Genomic DNA, 19,183 nt, shown 5'->3' on the forward strand with positions numbered 1-19,183 from the left:
CCCGGAGCTGGGGGCCGCAGCCTGCCGCCTGCCAAAGGGTAAAGGTCCGGGATCCTGGTTGGGAGAGTGCTCCGCAGTTCTGGGCAACTGAAGGGGGCCCCCGAGCAGCGCAGGGAAGTGGAGGTGGGGAGGCACCTACTAAAGATAAATATGCGAGGAGTAATAGCGCGGAGCCAGGGAAGGTTTTGGGTCGCCGGGGAACGCTCAATAGGTAGGGATGCAGCAGATTGCTCAGGTGTTCATTGCGCATCTTCTGTGTGTAGGTACAATTTAGCTGTTGGAGGGACCCGAGTGAATAAGGCTCTTGGGCGGCTCACTTTTCAGACAGGTCAGTTAAAGCTGGGCCTGGTGGCGCACGCCTGTCATCCATCACCTGGGAGGCTGAGGCAGGAGGATTGCCAGGACTTTGAGGCCGGGCTAGGCTACATAGGGAGACCTTGTCTCAAGGAGTGGGGTAGTTTAAAAAGGCGTTCAGGTAGATTAGTACGTAAAGCGAAAATAAAACCCTGAACTGAACCCTATACTTCAAAGGAATGGATTTGATGTTATGTGGATTGAATCTAAGTTTTTTGAAAAAAAAAAAGATAAAGGCTATGGAGAGAAAGGGGGAAGGGGTTGGAGTTTTAAATACAACAGAGAAAGCCTCACTGGGACAGTGACATTTCAGCAAAAGCTTGGAGATCGTGTGCATAGGACCAGAGGCAGGAACACACTTCACTTTCCTGCTCAAGGACCGCTTGAAGGCAAGTGGCCTGGAGAGGAGAGTGAGGTCGATTCCTGGAAATTGGAATTGGAAGTAATACAGCAGCCACTCACAAGGCAGCTTTGAGGCCTCTCAACCTCCACTTCCCTGGCTTCGGGGCAAGATGGAAGCCATGGGGAGCTTTGAATTCGGGGCGCTGTGATGTGCAGTGAGAACAGATTTAATGTCTCTTGGGCTGAAGAGCGAGGCTGGGATTGGGAAACCAGTGTGGAGGCTGGGGTGTGGACAGAGGGGAGGTTCTGAGAGCAGGAGCCACCAACGCCCTATAGGGGAAACTTGTGAATTCAGAAGACAGGGTGCAAAAGAAGATATGAAGGTTTGGTTGACCTCTGGCTCTTTACCTCCACAAGTAGAGGCTGCAGGTTGCTGAAACAGCTGGAGTGAGTGTAGAAGCAGTGCAGCCTGTGCTGCCTGGGACTTAAAATGATGATCGGTCCAGTGGGGATGTTGGAATCACCAGTGTCTAAGGGACCGGGGTGGGCTGTTGCCTTTCCTTTGTGGGAGATCAGGAGCTTAGTTGTGTGGCCTACCCCTACCCCTACTTTTGCAGTCATGGCTGACATGTCATTCGAGGAGCTGTTGGAACTGCAGAGCCAATTGGGGACCAAGACACACAAAAAGTTGGTGGCTGGAAACAGCACTAAGAAGCCAGGGTCTAGAGCATTTGCCCAAAATACCTGTGTTGCAGATAAGCACAGGTGAGAGCTGGGCCTGCCCCAGGAGGTGGCGGTACCTTGGGTAGAAGGTTTGACCACCCCGGAGTCCCCTTGACCTGTCCTTTCATTTCTTCGTAGGCCTTTGGAAATGTCAGCCAAGGTGCGAGTGCCATTTTTACGGCAGGTCGTCCCCATCAGTAAAAAGGTAAGGAGGTGGCAGGAAGCACCTTGTGAAGGGAGCCCGAGCCAGAGCCCGAGCCGTCTGTCCATATGATTCTCTCCCAACTCCCTGAAGGTGGCGCGGGATCCCCGCTTCGATGATCTGTCCGGGGAGTATAATCCTGAGGTGTTTGACAAAACTTACCAGTTCCTGAATGACATCCGAGCCAGAGAGAAAGAGGTGGGCAGCCTGAGGCTGGTTGATGGGGGTCTTTGGGGAATGGGGGTTAGAGATGGGCAGATGGGAGTGGGAAGCATTACTCTCTGTACTCTGTTTCTCTTGAAATTCTGCTTCATTGGTTTTTTTAGCTGTGTGACCATGACAAGTTACTTAATCTCTTTGTCTCCGTTTTCTTTTGTTGTTGTTTGTTTTGTTTTGGTTTGTTTTGGTTTTGTAGGAAAGTTGTTCTCTTAAATTTTTTTTAGTATATGTGCTGCCGAAGCGAGCACATCTCTCAAATTTTTTTTGACAGTCTTGCTATGTAGCCCAGGCTGGTCTTGAACTTGTGGTTCTCCTGCTTTAGCCTCCTGAGTTCTGGGACTGTAGGCTGTACCACTGTGTCTGGTTTTCTAATCATAAGGAGGATGATGTAGCTCAGCAGTAGAGTATGCACTTAGTATGTACAGGGCACTGGTTCTGTCCTCAGCAACACACACACAGGGATACTGAAATTCTTACCTCATAGCCTCATCATGTTAGTTTTTGTGCCCTCTTGAATAACACTTGACAGTCTCAGCTGACAAACAGATTGTTAACTGTCCTGTTGCTTCTGCAACGTACAGCTGGTGAAGAAGCAGCTGAAGAAGCACCGCTCGGGGGAGGAGTGTGAGAAACTGCAGCAGCTGCTTCAGCGGCTGGTGAGTTTGTGGCCTGGGTGGCTGTGGGGAACAGTGGGAGGCAGGGTGACCAGAGCCCCCTTGCCTGCTCATTCCATCTCCCTTCTGCCCTCCCCAGGAGCAGCAGGAAGCGGCCCAGCAGGAGAGGAAGCGGCAGCAGGAGCTCCGCCTGGCTCTGAAGCAGGAGCAGCGGGCTCAGGCCCAGCAGGGCCATCGGCCATACTTCCTCAAGAAATGTGAGTGGGGTGTAGCTGTGGGGGACTAGTTACAGGGACAGTGGAGCCCAGGGACGGGGAACTGCAGGGTCAGGAGCTCTTTGAAGGGTGGTATGGACAGCCAGATCTGGCAGTGCTTACCTGTAATCTCAGCACTGGGGAGGCTGAGGCAGGATTGCTGAGTCCAGGGCCAGCCTGGATTGTATTATTATAATACCCTGTCTCAAGGGAAGAGGGGAAAAAAAAATGAAAATGAAAGGAATGAAGATTGGATCCTGTGACTCGTGGGAAGAGTAGGGATCAACTATTTGCAACCAGTCTTGTGTCCCTGATTCACTTATGGCAGAAATTATCTTTTCTCTCTTCCACCCCCAGCCCCCAACCCTCTGTGTGTGCTGGGCTGGGCACGTAGTAGGAGCTCAGCATTGGCTCAGTGAGACTGGGATCATGCGAGAAGATGGTTGAGGCTGGGGTGTGGCTTAGTGGTACAGTGCTTGGTAGCATGTGCAAGGGTCTAAGTAAACCCAGTTCTGTGCTCACACAGAAATTGATGCGCTCTAAGCAACTGCTACCCCAGCCTCGGGAATGTGAGAGGGCGGCTTCCTCTTTTCTCATCAGCTTGCTTTCTCCCTGCCATCCAGCGGAGCAGCGCCAGTTGGCCCTAGCGGAGAAGTTCAAGGAGCTGAAACGCAGCAAGAAGCTAGATGGTTTCTTGAGTCGAAAAAGGCGTCGCAATGCAGGCAAAGACAGGAGACACCTGCCTTCAAGCAAAGAATAACAAGGAGTGGTCCTATCTGCCACTGCCCAGGGAGATGTAGATCTATGGGGCTGATGTGGGGCTGGCTCACTCTGCCAGGTCTTTCCTTTTCAAGGGCAAGGATCCCAGCTGCTCCAGAACTACATTGACTCAAAGACAGGAGGGGTCTTGGGTGGCCCTTGGATTGGAGAGGAAATGTCGCTGCGTAGATCCAGTCATTGTGTGCTCCATCCTTGCCTTACCCTAGTATTACTGATGCAGAAGCACAGGGCCCATGGGGTCTGTTCATAAAGGAGCCTCATTGTAAGCTTTCTCGTTAACTAATCATCTTTGTATTTGTCTGCTGTTTTGTGGGAGACCTAGAACTGTTGTGAAATCAGAGAGCCTGCTCCCACAGTTAAATTTGGGCCCTGTTCCTGGGCATGGTGGTGCTTGCTCATAATCCCAGCACTGGAGAGGCTGAGGCAAGAAGATTGCAAGTTCAAAGCCAGCCTGGACAATTTAGCAAGCCCGTCTCAAAAAGGAGCCAGGCGTGGTGGTGTATACCTGGAATTCCAGCTCTCTGGGAGGATGACAAATTTGAGCCCCCTGAACTTAGTCTTTGTCAGAACATAGAAGGCTGGGGATGTAGCTCAGTGTGAAAGCTCTGGGTTCAACCCCAATACCACAGATTACATAGGTGATAAGGGAGGAAGAAAAAGAAGGATGAAAGGACGAATAAATAGATGCTAGATGGGCCCGGGATATAACTCAGTGATAAACTGCCCTTGAGTTCGATCCTTTGTTTCATTTTGAGAGGGAATGTCACATATACTTTAGGCTGTACTTGAACTCTTGGTGATCTTTGCCTCAGCCTTTCAAGTGCTGGGATTACAGCTGTGTCACCACACTTAGTTTGATCCCTAGTACTGAAAAATGAAGCCAGCTGCCTTGTTGGGTTGGGTGGTCCCAATGGCAGAGGAGTCGCCTTGAGTCCCTGCTGGTGCTGGTGACAGGTGGGTAGCTGGGCCTGAACTCGGCCGCTCTGCTGGGTTCCAGCAGATCAACCAGAGCAGTCAGCTGGTTGAGCTGTGTGCTGGGGGCAGGCAGCACAGGAGGCAAAGTCAGGGACACTCAGATTTGGGGACTTCGTTCACTGCAGAGGAGCAGGAGGCACCTGAGAGATGAGGGCAGGTGGCTTGGGAGAGCTTCAGGGGAGGTCAAGGTGAGCATACACAAGGGGCAGCACTGGGAGGGGTGGGAATGTGAGAAAGTCCCGTGTGCTGGCCTGGCCACTGAAGTGCACAGCAGGAGACAGCACAGAGAAGGGCAGGAGGCTGACACTCCAGCACATGCTAAAGGACCAGCACGGCCCCGACCCAGGCCAGTCCAGGACTTCTACAGAAGTGCCCTATGGTGCCCCAAGCCCTCTGCAGCCCCAGCGTGATTGGCACCTGCCATGTGGCCATCAGCCCCACCCTGCAACTCCCCAGCCCTGGCCTCTTTCCCATTTGTGCCATATTCCAAGCCCCGCCCCGGGTAGTGCCAGTCCCTTCCATCTGGCCTGTGCTCTCTTACCACCTGACTCTTCCTCCTCCCAGCTCCTGTCCTACTGGGCCATGGGAACTGAAGACTCCCCTCCTCCCTGCCAAATGGCCCTGCTGTATGCAGAGCTCCGACCTGGCACTGGGTGCCCGGGCTTTGGCCTGGCCTGCCTTGGTACAGGTGTCAGCAGCGCTTGCTGAGGACCTACTGAGGTAGCAATTCCAGCGTGCGTGCATGCGTGTGCACGCGCGCGTACGCATAGCCTGCTCACCCAGAAGGGGCAGGAACAGAGGACAGGCAGAGGAGCAGTAAAATCAAAAAAGGGCTGGGGATGCAGCTCAATGGGAAGGCCCTGGCTTCAATCCCCAGTTCTGTAAAAACAAAAACCAAATGCCTCAGCTGAAGCCAGTCCTTCCAGTTCTGCCTCCCAACCTGCGTCCACCACATGGAAGACACATTTGGGACACTGCCAGTTATTTTAGCAAGGTGGTCTCCCTGTGGTCACCAAACAGACCCCACAAATTCCTTCTTGATTTATTTCCACAAATAAAACCTCAGCCCAGGGTTACCGGAAGGTGGAGAAGCTGAGGGTGTCAGTGCAGGAGGCATAGGGGACACCCCGGGAGCGAATCTGCAGAGTGTGGAAGGTGAGGGGTGGGTTGGGGCCTGAGGAGCCTGGACTTAGGGACTCGGTGTGGGGCTCCACCACGGTCACAGGGACGGCATAGGATAGCACCTGCGGCCGGGAATCGTGGCGCCTCAACGTGCCCTTGCCCAGCAGGTGCAGGATAGAGGAGAGGACATCGGTGCTGCTGCATGTGGCTCCCTTGCCAAGGCTGCTGATCAAAAGCTGGGGCGGGCACGGGCCCTTCTGCCAAGCCTCCAGCACCTGGCATGGGAGATCAGAGGCGGCTCAGAGCCACGCTCACCGCAGCCTCTGCTGAGATCTCATAATCCTGAGCCATAGAGCCCCAGGATACAGGTGCACCCAACCTCACAACTCACACCCCAGGCTGCAGGTGACACCTGTGGCTGCTCCCCACCCCGAGTCCACCATACCAGGCAGACAAGCCGGTCAATGTGTAGCCCCTCATCGCCATGGGCCTTGAGCATCCGTACAACCAAGCAGTTCAGCAGGTTCCGCCTCTTCTCCAGGCTGCGGCCCTCTTCATCCTCCGCCTCCAGGTATGTCTGCGGTGGGATGAGCCACACACTGCCCCACCTTGGCCTGGCTTCCTCAGTATCATCTCGAATCTTGAGCACCCCTGAAATAGGCACTGGTCACTGGGGGCCCTGGGAGCCTGCCCTGACTCAGAGTGGAAGCCCCTCTGGCCCTAGACACACACCTCCTGGGATATCGTCTTCCTCTTGCAGGTCCAGGGGGCCTCGAGTGGACGTGAGAGGCCCGATCGCTCGATGCAGCAGGTGAGGGGGGAGCTCTGAGTGCGCCAGCAGGCTCTCCACGGACACCACCTTGGGGAAGAGGCACAGAGCATTCAAGGCGCCCAGGGGTGGAGTGAGGGCAAAGAACAAAAGTGGGGGACAAGCAGGAGAGCCCACAGAGGAGGGCCAGCCACCTTCAGATTGTTAAAATTCAGCAGCAGCCACATCTGCACGGTGGACACATGCAAGGTCTGGTCCCCAAACTGCAGCTCAGCACGGCCCAGCCATGTCCACTGCAGCCGCCGATGCGGACCTCCCTCTGGGGCAGGCTGGGTCTGGCCTGGAGAAGGCATGGTAAGGGAAGAGACAGGACGGAAGGAGTGGGTGCCACGCTAAGCTTTGTCCTGCTGTCTCTGCAGGGCACCCAGTGGCTTCTGACTGCAGATCTCATGTCTCTGGGTCTGTGCCCTGGCAGTATTGGGTAACTGGAAGCCACCCATGCCCAGTCTCATGCCAGGCAGGTGCCAATCACTGCCTCTTTGGTTTTTGTGACAGGGCTTCTCTATGTAGTTCAGGCTGGCCTTGAACTCATTAGGTAGCCCAGGCTGGCCTAGAACTCGAGGTGATCCTCCTGCCTCAGCCTCCCATGTGTTGTGACTATAGGCATGCACAGCTTCCTTTTTTGGGGGGGGCGGGAATTACAGAGTGAGGAAGGACTGAGTCTGCCACCAAACTGGATTACTGGGAGAGGAAACCTGTCTCTCTCGTTAGTCAGAGGTGCTGAGTGCCGGTCTAGTCTCTCCTCTGTTAGTCTGCCCAGGCCTGATGTGTCTGCCTCCAGGAAACGTCTCCCTGTGGCCTCACTCAGGTGCTTCCTGCTTCATCCTCCCCTATCCGCAAGACTCCTGGGACCCAGAATGCGACAGCAGCTAGCCCAACCCTAAGCTCCTGCCCCTTTTCTCAAGTCTGTTCCCTTACCCCCACAGCCCCAAAGACCGTGTTGTCACCATCCAGGGTCCAAATGGCCACAGGGCCCGCTCCAACCCTGTCCTCTCTGCAGGCCCTAGGCCCCCCTGCTTGGCTACTCACTCTTGTGGTAGAAGTTGGAGTATCGGTTCAAGGTTCCCCTCAGGTAGGAGGGCAGGCAGGTTTTGGGGTTCAGCGTGTGGCATATGGAGGTGACAGGCCAGCAGCGTGGGGACAGGACGAGCACAGACACTTTTGGCATCACCCCTTCATAGTAGAGATCCTCGTTCTCTTCCTCCTCATCCTCTGCTATAGCTGCAGTTGCGGCTGCCCTCGTGTCCTCCTCCTGCTCACGCTCAGGCTCCTGGCCACCGGTCTCTCGGCCCACCTGAACTGGCACAAAGTTCAACTATGCCGAGGGCCTGCTGTGGCCGCCCTGGGCCTCTCCTCCTCCCTTCCTTCCCTTTTGTCGCTTCCCTCCCTGGCCCCACCTGCAGTTTCCTCTCTGTGTCTTCCAGCTTCAACAGTTCTTCATCGAGCCGCTGCAGCTGGTAGACATGGAACTGGCGCTGCAGCTCCTCTGAGGTGCGAAGGCTCCGCAACATCAGCTGGGGGAGGCGGTTGGGGAAGCAGGGGCCGATCTGCTCCAGCACGGCCCCCTCCAGCCAGCTGGGGCCCAAGCTCAGCAGACGGTCGGCCATGTAGTGCCTGTAACACAGGCCCGGCCTCGGTGCTGGTGCCAGGCCGGCCTCGCCCCCCAGAGCCCATGCCCACCGTGGCCCACCAGCTTGGGGTCCGCAGGCCTGTACTCACTGATAGTAATGTTCAAAGGTGGTGGCCACTTCCAGACCAGAGAAAACAAGGGCGGCTTCCAGGGACCTCTGCAGCTGTGCCAGCGTCTCCATGCCCTGGGCACCCCCGACCCGGGTGCCCTGGATCCGCTGGTCGATGTGCCGCGCAAACTGTTCGCTCACCTGGGTGATGGGCACGCACAGAAAACCCCATGGGCAGGAGCAGTGGCAGAGCCTGGGGATGTGGGCAGGGTGCCTAGCAGCCCATGAAGTGGTCAAGCCAAGGCCTCGTGTACGCTAAGCACACCCTCTGTCTACATGGGCAGAAAACCGCTTTACAGAACCATTAACGCTTCTGCAAATTAGCAATATGAACAATTCTGAGAAGTGTTCTTCACACATAACGTGTCTCAAAATCAGATAACAGAGCAGGTGTGGTGCCGCGTGCCTGTGGTCCCAGCACTCAGGGAGGCTAAGGCAGGAAGATCACAAGCTCAAGCTCAGCCTGGGCAATTTAGTGAGTTAGAGAGACCCTGTCTTAGTGACTAAGTGTCTCAAAAAAATAAAAAAAGGCCCTGGGTTGTATCACAGAGGAAAAAAAAAGAAAAAAAGCAAAAAAGCCAGAGATCAGGCTACAAAATTAACATCATCTTACTACTGTAACAACCAACTATAACATAGCTTTAAGAAAGCAAGGTATGAACCGCCCCCCCACAACATAGCGGGTGTCAGATACAGGCCTATAATCCCAGCACTCAGGAGGCTAAGGCAGGAGAAGTTCTGAGCGTTCAAGGCCAGCTTGAACTACATACAAGACCCTGTCTCCAAAAACGGGGGTGGGGTGGGGCAGGGATGTATCTCAGGGCACTGCGCCCTGGGGCAAAAATAAAGAACCAAGGACACAGCGGCACTCACCTGCAATCCCAGCACTGGGAGGCTGAGATGGGCATAGCAGTCCTAGCTACTTTTTTTTTTTTCTATTTTTCAAATTTTCAGCAACATAGCTCTCTTCAGGGAATGGGAAGGTGAACGGGTCACTGAGGGCGGTGGGGATGGAGTCTTCGGGGAGGCCCAGAGCTGGAGGCTTACATGTGCGGCTCTGAGGAAGGGCAGCTGCAGCAGGGCCCCAGCACAGCCGCTCTGTAGTGCCAGCAGGAAGGTGGCCCGAGGCCCGAACAGCTCAGAGCTAGACTTCTGCAGGTTGTGGACACGTTCACAATAGCGCTGGACGAAGTCATCATCCCGCCAGTGCGAGGCCAGGAAGGTGTTCACCTGCAGGTAGGGCCGGCGTGAAGGGGTATCCAGTGGCCCCAGCGGTCCTGCCTGACCCTGGCCCTGCCCCACCTGCTCCTCCACCACAGCACGCCAGCAGCGTGTCAGGTTCCTCAGGATGCTGCCCGGGAGGCTTCGGGGGGCTGTGGAGCCCCAGTCATGGCTTCCGCTTCCACCCTCTGTGGAGAGAGAGAGAAGGTGAGGAGGCAGGGAGGGACCTCCAGCTCCCCAAGGGTGCCTGGGGCTTTCCCGACATGGACATGCTGCCATCCTCCAGAAGAGGGATGGAGCAAGGGAACCAGAACTCACTGGGCCAAGGGGCTACTGCAGGCTCGCAGGGCTCCACGTGCACCAGTAGGTGGGTGAGGCGACGCACACGTGACGAGAAGGCGGCCGCGCGGCTCTGAGGGTTGTGGGCAGACTCGCGACATTCCAGGTACTGGTTCAACAGCCAGCCCAGGGCACTCACGCCGTCCTCATCTGGAGGTCCAGAAAAGCAAGCCATATATGGGACATCTCCTGGGGACAGGGCGGGGCCGGGCTGGACGGGGTGCAGAGAAAGAACCACCGGACAGAGAGACACAGGGGAGAGGGTGGCAGGCCTGGCCTGGCCTGTGGTGTCATTTGGCACTTGGAAGATGGGAAACCACCAGCGCCTTCTCCTTGGGCTGGGAGAAAGGTGATGGACCCGGGTGGCCAAAAGGCCAAGATGCCAGGCACTGCAGAGCAGGCCTATAATCCCTACACTTAGGAAGCTGAGGCAGGAGGATCGCTGCAACTTCAAGGCCAGCCTGAATTGTATAGAAAGACCCTGTCTCAAAAAAACAACCCAAAATGGTCAAGAGCATAACCCTGGGTTTTCTAGGGGAGAGCAAGGGGCCGGGATGTTACCAGGCGAGGTGATGTTCTGCACCAAGGGGCTGACCAGGGCCTCCCAGCAGGTCTTTCCCAGTGCCCGGGCAGCCTCCTCGTCAGGGAGGAAGCGATCAGCAAAATTCTGTTCATGGCGCAGAGCCCCATTGAGTCTGAGGAGGAGGATGGAGAAGGAGGGTATCGGGCTTGCAGATTAAGCTGCCTGGTGTGTACCTCACCAGTTCAACTCCCATCCCCAGCCCAGAGCCCCACTCATTACTCAGAACTTGCCTGGGCTAACTGGTAACCCCACTGACAGCACATGCGGATTTCTATCTTCTCCTCCCCGCCAAAGTGCATTAGCTCGCCATCTCCTGGCCTCCCTTCAGCCGTCGCCAGCCATGCACAACCAGGCATGTACACCCCTTGCACACCTGGAACTCAGATGCAGGAGGCTCCTGCGGTCCTCAGCTATGTCCTGGCTCCAGGCCTGTGCGCGAACCATGTAGAAGAGACGTGTGTGGCGACACAGCTGCTCCCGGAATGCCGGCCAGAAAGTGGGCTTGGGGCCCAGGACCTCCACACCCCGGATGCGTGTGTCAATGCCACCCTGGAATGCACACAGCTATCACCACTGAGCCGCAAGCCAGGCCCTGGATCCACTCAGCACTGCACCTTCCCCTACCCCGGCCCCACCTGCTGGCAGCGCCTTATGCGGATTTGGAGGATGGGCCAGAAGTGGGTCAGGTTCTCCAGCAGGGTGACCCGGCTGGCACAGGGCATCACGTTCACCTGAGGGACAGAGAGGGTTGTCACCTCCTCATGTGCGGGTGGGAGTGCTGTGAGCACCCATGTCAGCAGTATTCCCCTTGCTGTGTGCCTCCCCTTTCCAGCCCTGGGACATGGGCCTCTGCTGCCAGCCCCACTGCTCTGGGCTGGAGGCCATCACACAGACACAGAGACAAAGGACTTTACGCTCTGTGGGGCTCAGGGAGTTCAAGGTCAGGCAGACGGCAAACCCTACAAGGGTGGGTTAATGGTCCAGGAGCTCCTACCGAGTTGAGTTCCGTGTTAAGAGAGCTGGTGGTGTTGCCCCCATACACTGCCACCAGTGCTGGCATGTAACTCGCGTCCTCTCTGGCCACCAGCAGAGTCAGCAGCCTGGGGATGGGGAGAGGAGCCGGTGGGCATGGGAACCGGTCATGTCCACGCAGACAAACCCCAGGGACTCTGGCCAAATCCAGAGGGTGCTCCCCACAGCCACAGACAGGGAGATGAGAGAGAGCCTGGGCGTGCGGCTCGTACAGGCGTAGGCACACAGACCTCACACAGACACCCTGGCGCATGTGCAAGGTGATGTGGTGGGAGCCGGTGCTGCCGCTGGACTCCCAGTAGGTCTTGGGGTTGCGGTCCGTCAGCTTGCTGGCCCGGTGTGGGTTGGAGGACACCTCCACCTTCTCCCAGCACTTGTCCTCCTTCACATCCACGCTGGAGCCTGGGGCAGGCAGGAAGGGGCGTTCAGTACACAGGAAAAGCAGTATGGGAAGGGGGATACTGAGCAACTGGAGACAGTCACAAACCCTGGCACAGATATCTGAGGAACACATCAAAGAAGGGGATATTGATGGGATGGTGGGTTCTTCTGTGGTCTTCGATCTGGCCCAGCACCATCTGCAGTGGGAACACAGGAGAGAAGGGGTAGGAGTGGTGGGAGGGACGGAGAAACATGGGCAGGGCACAGGCCACACCACAGGGGGAAGAGTCATCTGCTGTTCCCATCAGCCCCAGGAACACACCCCTCTTCCCGTTGCCTGGTGCCACATTCTGCCACCGCTCTGAACCCCAAGCTTGACCCCACCATTCCCTCTGACCTGGATGCAGCCGCCCAGGATGTTGGTGGTGAGGCTCCAGTAGAGGTGTGTGTGCTTCTCACACTTGGACAGGGCATCCCGGAGCTCTGGAACGGACTTCAGCTTTCCCGGGTGCTTCTCCAGGGCCTTGGAGATGGCATCCTGGGCTCCCAGCTGGTTCAGCACCACAGCATAGTCTCTGCTCCCCGAGGTCAGGCGGTGTAGGAAGACGATGAGTTCCTGGAGCACCTGCACGGGGACATCACAGGGCCTGTGAATGGGGGGACAGGGTGCAGGCCGTGAGGGCACCTGCGATGACACATGACCACAGTGCACTGGGAGTGCCACGGTGGGCAAGACTGAGGGGGGATGTAAAAGGACAGGGAGGGGCAAATGCAGAGAACCAAGATCAAGACAAAGGGGTGGAGCCAAGGAACCCCGTGACCCTGGCATTCTAGGCTGCTGAGCAGGGCTGGGAGAGCCCTGAGTTCTCACTTGGGTCCTGCTATCCCAGAACCCAGAGGCAGACACCTAGGACCGACATCCAAAGGACAGGGAGGGGACCAAAAAGACTGGATTGATGTGAGGACCTCAGAACCTAAGGCCTGGTTAACAGCTAAAGGTGTGGGCTCCAGGTCACCAGCCACCATGAGCCCAGCTCTCAGGCCCTTTCTGAAGTCCTCTGTGCCCAGGACCTCTCTGCAGCTCCTGCAGGGACACTGACAGGCTGCGTACCCTTGGCCTCTTTCTCCCCTTTTCCAGCACCAGCCCAAGTGAAAAAGAAGCCACGGAGAAGCATTTGTGTATCTTTGCCTAAGAAGAGCTGGGGATTTAGCTCAGCGGCACCTCACTTGCCTGGCAAGCACAAGGTCCTGAGTTCAATCCCTGATACCCAAAATAAATAAAAGAAAATCAAGAAGGATACATCTATGAATACAGGGGTTACCTGTAGGGGCACCAGGGGAGGGGGGACCCTGAGAGCACAAATGCAAATGGGAGTGGCAGAGTTCAATGTGTACCTTGTGCTGTTTTGATCTGTGAACCATGTAAATTTGATCTGTGAACCATGTAAAATTGCCTATTTTGTTTACTTATTTATTTTTTTGGTACTGGGCATCAAACTGAGGACCTTGCATGTGCGAGGCAGGTGGCAGCACCACTGAGCTAAATCCCCGGCCCTGCACTGCCATTTTAAACAATGAAATTTGACTTTAAAAGCAAAACCTAAGCCAAGAGCACAAAGCCTGTGTGGCGCCCTCCAAGCCTTGCCCAGGGGTCACCTCACCAGCCATGCCCTGCTGTCCTCTCCAGTCCCAAATGGCCCCGGGGCAGGCCAGGGTACCTCATAGTCCGTGCTGGGGGACTTCAGGCAGGCCACGCACGCGTCCAAGGCCTCATGCCAGGGCAGCAACAGGGCCTCAGGGAAGTCCACCAGCTGCACCAGGATTCTGGGGCAGAGGCGAGAGGGAGGGAGATATGCAGCTGGCCAAGGCCCCTAACCTCGCCCCGCCCCTCACCAGCCTCACCTCAGTGCTGCCAGGTGCAGGGCCTTGCCGGCTGGGGTATCCAGGCTGCGCAGGAGGGCGAGGAAGGGCTGTGGCTGCCTCTGGAGCTGCAGCAGGCACGGCCTGACCTCACCATCCTGGGGCCCGGTGCAGCCCAGGGCTTTCTCGAGGTCCACAAGTAGTTGCCCAGCAGGCCCCAAATCCTCTGCCAGGTACTCCAGGGCTGTGCCAGGCCTCTGAGAGCGGGGCTCCTCCTCTGTAGGAAGGGGGCATCACAAGAATTGGACTCGATTGGTGGTCCAGAGATTCAGAAAACGACACTGATTCCTAGCTCTCCGGCTTTTTACTAATTTCTCCTAAAAAATCGATTTTTTATTTTTATTTATTTATTTTTTTGCTTTTGGTGCTGGGGGTCAAAATCCAGGGCCTTGTTCATGCAAAGCAAATGAACTACGTCCTTGGCTCTCAAGTTTGTTTGTCCTTCTAAAAGTTAGTTTAGTTTTGTTTTTTTTGAGACAGGGACTCACTATGTAGTTGAGACTGACCTGAACTCACTATGTAACCCAGGCTGGTCTCGAACTCACAGCGATCCTCCTGCCTCAGCCTCCTGAGTGCTGGGATTACAGGTGTGCGCCACCATGCCTGGCTCAGTATTTCATATTCTTAAAATAACTAAGTAGCTTTCTGTCTGCAAATAGCAGAGCATTTCCCTACTTAAAAAGTACAGTCAGGCATGGTGGCACACATACCTGTAGTAACCCTAGGACTCAGGAAGCTGGGGCAGAAGGATCATGAGTTTGGGGCCAGTGTGAGCAATTTAATAAGACCCTATCTTATATTGGGAAAAAAAGAGGGGAGGCTACAGTGTAGCTCAGTGATGGAGCCCTTGACTAGCATGTGCAAGGCGCAGGGTTTAATTCTCAATACTCACCACACACACACACACACACACACACACACACACACACACACGCAGAAATTTGAGAAATAATGTTTTTGTTTACAATAGAAACAAAACAATAGGCTTCTGAACATCTCTTTCAGCTGGCATCATGGTGCATGTCTATAATCCCAGCATTCTGGAAGGCTGAGGCAGGAGGATGGTAAATTTGAGCCCAGCCTGGGCAACTTAATGATACCGTCTCAATATAAAAAAGTTTTTAAAAAGACTGAAAATGTAGCTTAGTGTGAATGCCCCAGGTTCAATCCCTGATACCACCAAAAAAGGAAAAACTAAGGGGTGTAGCTCAGAGGCAAAGCACCCTCGGTGCTTCAATCCCCAGCTGGTGTTACAACATCAACAACAAAACTCCACAATGTTTAATCTTTACTGGGCAGGGATGTCTCCTACACTTTACATCTTCCATTATTCTTTTTGTTTTTAAGACAAGGTCTTGCTATGTAGCCAGGCTGTCCTTGAACTTGAAGCAATTCTTCTGCCTCAGCCTCCCAAGTGTTGGGATTATAGGTGTGCACCACCAAGTTTAGCCTTTTTCTGATTTTCATTTTTTTCTTGGTACTAAGAGTTGAACCTAGAGCTTGTGCATGCTAGACAAGCCCTCCACCATTGATCTATATCCTCAGCCCTCTTTATTTATTTTTTAAATTTTGCCATAAGGTCTTGCTAAGCTGCTAAATTGCTCAGGTCGGCTCCAACTTGCAATCCTCCTGCCTCAGCCTTCCACAGTGTTAGGATTAGAAGTATGAGTCACCCCGTCTGGCTTTTTGTTTTGTTTTTTGAGACAGGGTCTCATACTGTCTTGCCCAGGCTGCTCTGGAACTTCTGGTTTAAAGGGATCCTCCCATCTCAGCATCCCAAGTAGCTAGGAATACAGATGTGTGCCACCTGGCCTGGCTCCCCTCCTTTGTTGTTTCTCTCCTAGACAGGGCTACCCAACAATCTCTAGCTCCCAAAGACAAGCATGCCCACCTGTGCCTGTCTGGTACCCACCTTCTGCTCTGGTTGCATCTTCCTGGGCCTGGGCTTGGAGAAGGGGTGGGTAGGCCAGCTGCCCTGCTGGAGCCTTGGGGCTGTACTTCCTGTAGACTCGGCAGTTGAGCAGATCCCGGAGGGCACTGTCATCCAGTCTCTGTGGCAGAGCCTCTAGCAGATTGCAGGCTAACTCCACAGGCACAGCCAGTTCAGACAGGATCTCATCGTCCAGCACATGCTATGGGGAGACACTTTCACTGCAGGCAGCTCTGGGGCGCCTAGAAGGGGATTTACCCACACGGCCTTCCACCCTGAGCCCCTTCTGAATGGCGCCTGGCTCCTCGAAGAGTGCCTACCACACCTGCACTGGAGAACACTGCAGACCCCTCCCTTGCGGCCCTCATGCCCATGGCCCCAACTTCCCATCCACAGCCTTCCAGATGTCTGTCCTACCCCACACAGCAGCCCCTCCACCCTGGTGTCTCTACCTCCCCGTCCAGGTTCTCCTGCAGCATCTGGAGAACTTCCTGATGGTCAGCCCCATCCAGCTTCCTGATGAAGAACAGCAGCTCCCACCACTCAGCCTGGCTCAGGTGCGCACTCTCCTCTGGGTCCTCGTCCTCGGGCAGCACGTAAGGCACAGCATACAGCTCAGTCATAGGCTTCCAGCGCCAGGAGGGTAGCACTGTGGAAATGGGCCACGGGACAAAGTCATGGCATCACCCACCCAGCCTGACCACAGCTCCCCAGGGCAGAGCTGCTTTCTCCCCCAGCTCACCTCCATTCAGGACTCCGCTGACCACTGCCCCCTGGTGGTCAGCAGCCTCCATCAAGTCCTCATTGTCTTCCTCAAAGCCCAGGATCTCCAGCATGTGCCAGTGCACCCAGTAGGTGCGGCCTGTGGACTCCCACCACACCTGAAGGAGAGGGAAGGAGGCAAAAGGGCTAAGGATTGGCTGTGGCTCGAGGATGTGGGCCCATACACACAAGGTGGCCACCTGGCCACGTGTGGAAACAGCTCCAAAAATAGTCAAACACTGGCACAGACCCAAAGAATACTTTCCTCTTCCAAAATGGCTCTGCCTCTCCTTTCTACCTGGCCTCCGGTACCCCAGCTCTCCAACCTGACCTTTGAGAGAGTCTAATGCTGTTTGTCCCCAGTGTTAAGCCTTCTCGCCCGTATTTTCTCAGCCTTCCAAGCAGCCCTCTTGACTCCTGAGCCCTAGGTCCTACCTAGGATCTTCTCTTCCTATAACTCACCAGAGCCCATCTAAACCCCATCACTGGAGTCCCCAACAGTACCCTACCACCATGTGCCTCTCACCTGTGCAGGGGGAACACCACTATTGCTCTGCCGGAACTCGCCCTCGTCCCCAGCACTGATCTCCTCATAATCATCCAGCATCCGCACTCGCATGCCTGGCTGCAGCACGTCCCGAACGTATAAGGCATAGGTATTGCCACTTGCAAACTCTGTTCGAGGTCGGAACCGCCGTGACCTTCTCCTAAAGGAGTGCCGGACCTGGCTGAGTGGTAGCCCCCGGCTGGCATCTGCTGCCTGAGGCTGGAAGATGGAACAGGGGGACCGTGCCGAGCTGCCTGGTCTGCTTGAGGTGTAGTCCCAGTGCACGGCCTGCACCAGCTCTGAGATCAAGGTGCCCATGGCCATACTGAATTCCAGATCCAGTCGGCCTTTCTCCTCACTCAATTCTGCAGGGGCTCCTGATTCCTGGGTGCTGCTGTTCAGCTGATCCAGGAGGAAGGTGGCATGCAAATACCGCTTCACCAGGGAGAAAAGCAGCCTTCCTGGGACCTGTGGGATACAACTTTGGTCTCCACCCACCTCATCTCTGCTCCTGCCCCCCTTTCCGCACTGTCCCCAGTGCCAGATGCAAAGGCCCGGTCCTTAGATCTCACTCACAGCTTCCCCCACTCCCTGTCCTCAGGATACCTGTGGCAGCTGAATGCCCTCAAAAGACATGGGGTGTTCGGCCAGCGTGGCCTGTGCAAACAGCGCCAGCAGGGCACAGCGGCTGTCAAAATCCAGGTGCTTCTCAACAGCCTCTTGCTGGCTCAGTGACAGAAGGATGTGGGTCCTCGTCCCTGTAACCCACACCCCAATCAGTAACTGCTCCCTAAACTCACCTTTCCCAGGTATCTACCCCAGACTTTGTTCACTCAATAAAAATAATCTTGCTACTACTCAGGGGGAATGACATGATGTGTTGCTATGTTTCAAAAGCCAAAATTTACTATCTTATTCATGCACACAGACACAAAGTCTGCAGTAGTCAACACTTTCTTTCATAAAAAACTAATTAATACGAACTTCTTGCAGATTCAGTTTTTCCTCTTCCTGCAGATGTCCCCACCCCAATCCCAACCTTTTCTTCCGTCTCTCCAAGACGGGCAACAGAATCACTACTGTACTGATGAGGTTGGCGGGTCCTGTCAGTGTCCAGTGAATCCCTGACTGCCCCAGCCCCTCTCCCGCTCTCCCTCCCTTCCTCCCTTCCTCCCTCCCTCCTGGCACTGCCCCTCACCAGCATCATGGGAGGACAGAGCCTGTATCATCCGTCCCGCACTCCAGCGAATCTGGTAATCGGGGCTACTCAACATGTGCATGAGCAAGTCTAGGACCCTTGGGTCTTTGAAGACCCCAGTGAGGGGCTCGATGCTGGCATAGGCGCTGAGCACGTGGACAGTGTGGAGCAGAGGGGCAGGAGGGACGGTGCCGACACACTCCTCCAGCTGCCGAAGGGCCCTCTGAATCAGAGACTTCACATCTGTTTCCATCTCCTCCAGCACAGATTTGTCCAGGGTCCCAGCCTCCACTGCAGACTCCTGAGAGGGCCCAATGACCTGGCCATCCTCGCCCAGCATCTTGTGACAGTTGGCATAGATCTCATCATCAGACATCCACAGCAGGATGTGCTCAGCCTTGCAGTCCACTTGGCCAGGGCCCCCTTCCCCATCCTCTCCTCGCCTGAGGACGAGCCAGCGGATCTGGTACTCAGGGTGCCCATCGGGGCCCACCCGCTGCCGGATCAGCTCATCAGGATAGGCGTGCAAGCCAGGCCCCAGGGGCACCCTGAATTCTCTGTAGCGGAGCTCCCCCACCATCCTGGCACATATGACAGAAATGAAAGAGAACAGACAAGCTGGAGTGAGGGAGTAGGTCAGAAAATCAAGCCCATCCAGGAGTCTTAGAAGCAAAGGTCACAACAGCTGCAGGTCTGAGAGGGGTAAGGCTGGGCCCAGGAATTGCCTGTGGCAGCCTGGATGGGTACAGGGCAGGCAGCGGGTACCCTGGGAGCTGGACGGCTGTCACCAAGGCTTGCAGCCTGCAGTGGGAAGAAGGAAGCCCAGTCTTGGACCAAAGGCCCTGGGGAAGGCAGCCCAGCTAGGGACAGCACCGAGGCCTGAGGGGTGAGGGGTGAGGGCTCAGAGGGGGTGCACCAGAGCATGCGGAAAGGGCTGTTATCTCTAAGGCCGGAAGGGTGGGATTTGGAGTTGCCAAGGTAGAGACCCTAAGAACTGATGGAGAAGGACAAAGGCCAGGGAGGAGCGGGTGGCTGGCGAGAGAGATGCCTGGAACACCTGGGCGCGGAGCAGGTGGGGACGGGGCGAGCCTGCGAAGGATGCACTGGGGAGCAGGGG

General features: G+C 55.6%; 2 protein-coding genes across 4 annotated transcripts in view; one reads left to right on the forward strand and one right to left on the reverse strand.

Moving 5' to 3' along the window:
- The first annotated feature begins 6 nt into the window (after window positions 1-6).
- Rrp36 (ribosomal RNA processing 36) lies at window positions 7-3,514 on the forward strand. 2 transcript variants are annotated; one of them, XM_033766442.1, is made up of 7 exons: window positions 7-44; window positions 1,314-1,461; window positions 1,558-1,624; window positions 1,715-1,819; window positions 2,422-2,496; window positions 2,594-2,711; window positions 3,332-3,514. In XM_033766442.1, the coding sequence occupies exons 2-7, from the start codon at window positions 1,316-1,318 to the stop codon at window positions 3,466-3,468; spliced, it is 648 nt and encodes a 215-aa protein (XP_033622333.1). In that variant the 5' UTR covers window positions 7-44; window positions 1,314-1,315; the 3' UTR covers window positions 3,469-3,514. The 2 variants fall into 2 exon arrangements, with proteins under 2 accessions (XP_033622333.1, XP_033622332.1); XM_033766441.1 differs by having other exon boundaries at window positions 7-38.
- Window positions 3,515-5,473: 1,959 nt separating this feature from the next.
- Cul7 (cullin 7) overlaps window positions 5,474-19,183 on the reverse strand; it is a 14,293-nt gene continuing 583 nt past the window's right edge. Inside the window, exons 2-26 of one of the 2 annotated variants that reach the window (XM_010617645.3) lie at window positions 18,067-18,647; window positions 17,475-17,626; window positions 16,848-17,336; window positions 16,302-16,440; window positions 16,012-16,208; window positions 15,542-15,761; window positions 13,612-13,846; window positions 13,428-13,533; window positions 12,107-12,334; window positions 11,816-11,906; window positions 11,559-11,730; window positions 11,291-11,396; window positions 10,932-11,027; window positions 10,670-10,845; window positions 10,275-10,408; window positions 9,693-9,863; window positions 9,456-9,562; window positions 9,201-9,383; window positions 8,134-8,294; window positions 7,812-8,028; window positions 7,444-7,729; window positions 6,549-6,694; window positions 6,318-6,444; window positions 6,031-6,236; window positions 5,474-5,860 (exon numbers count right to left, since the gene is read on the reverse strand). In XM_010617645.3, coding sequence (XP_010615947.1) covers window positions 5,537-5,860; window positions 6,031-6,236; window positions 6,318-6,444; window positions 6,549-6,694; window positions 7,444-7,729; window positions 7,812-8,028; window positions 8,134-8,294; window positions 9,201-9,383; window positions 9,456-9,562; window positions 9,693-9,863; window positions 10,275-10,408; window positions 10,670-10,845; window positions 10,932-11,027; window positions 11,291-11,396; window positions 11,559-11,730; window positions 11,816-11,906; window positions 12,107-12,334; window positions 13,428-13,533; window positions 13,612-13,846; window positions 15,542-15,761; window positions 16,012-16,208; window positions 16,302-16,440; window positions 16,848-17,336; window positions 17,475-17,626; window positions 18,067-18,646 — 5,049 coding nt within the window. In that variant the 5' untranslated portion in view covers window position 18,647 and the 3' untranslated portion in view covers window positions 5,474-5,536. The remainder of the gene's footprint in view (window positions 5,861-6,030; window positions 6,237-6,317; window positions 6,445-6,548; window positions 6,695-7,443; window positions 7,730-7,811; window positions 8,029-8,133; window positions 8,295-9,200; window positions 9,384-9,455; window positions 9,563-9,692; window positions 9,864-10,274; window positions 10,409-10,669; window positions 10,846-10,931; window positions 11,028-11,290; window positions 11,397-11,558; window positions 11,731-11,815; window positions 11,907-12,106; window positions 12,335-13,427; window positions 13,534-13,611; window positions 13,847-15,541; window positions 15,762-16,011; window positions 16,209-16,301; window positions 16,441-16,847; window positions 17,337-17,474; window positions 17,627-18,066; window positions 18,648-19,183) is intronic. The other variant, XM_010617646.3, reaches the window with a different exon arrangement.

This window comes from Fukomys damarensis, unplaced genomic scaffold (assembly GCF_012274545.1).
Source record: "Fukomys damarensis isolate Sample0158 unplaced genomic scaffold, DMR_v1.0_HiC HiC_scaffold_20, whole genome shotgun sequence".
Classification (NCBI taxonomy): Eukaryota; Metazoa; Chordata; class Mammalia; order Rodentia; family Bathyergidae; genus Fukomys; species Fukomys damarensis.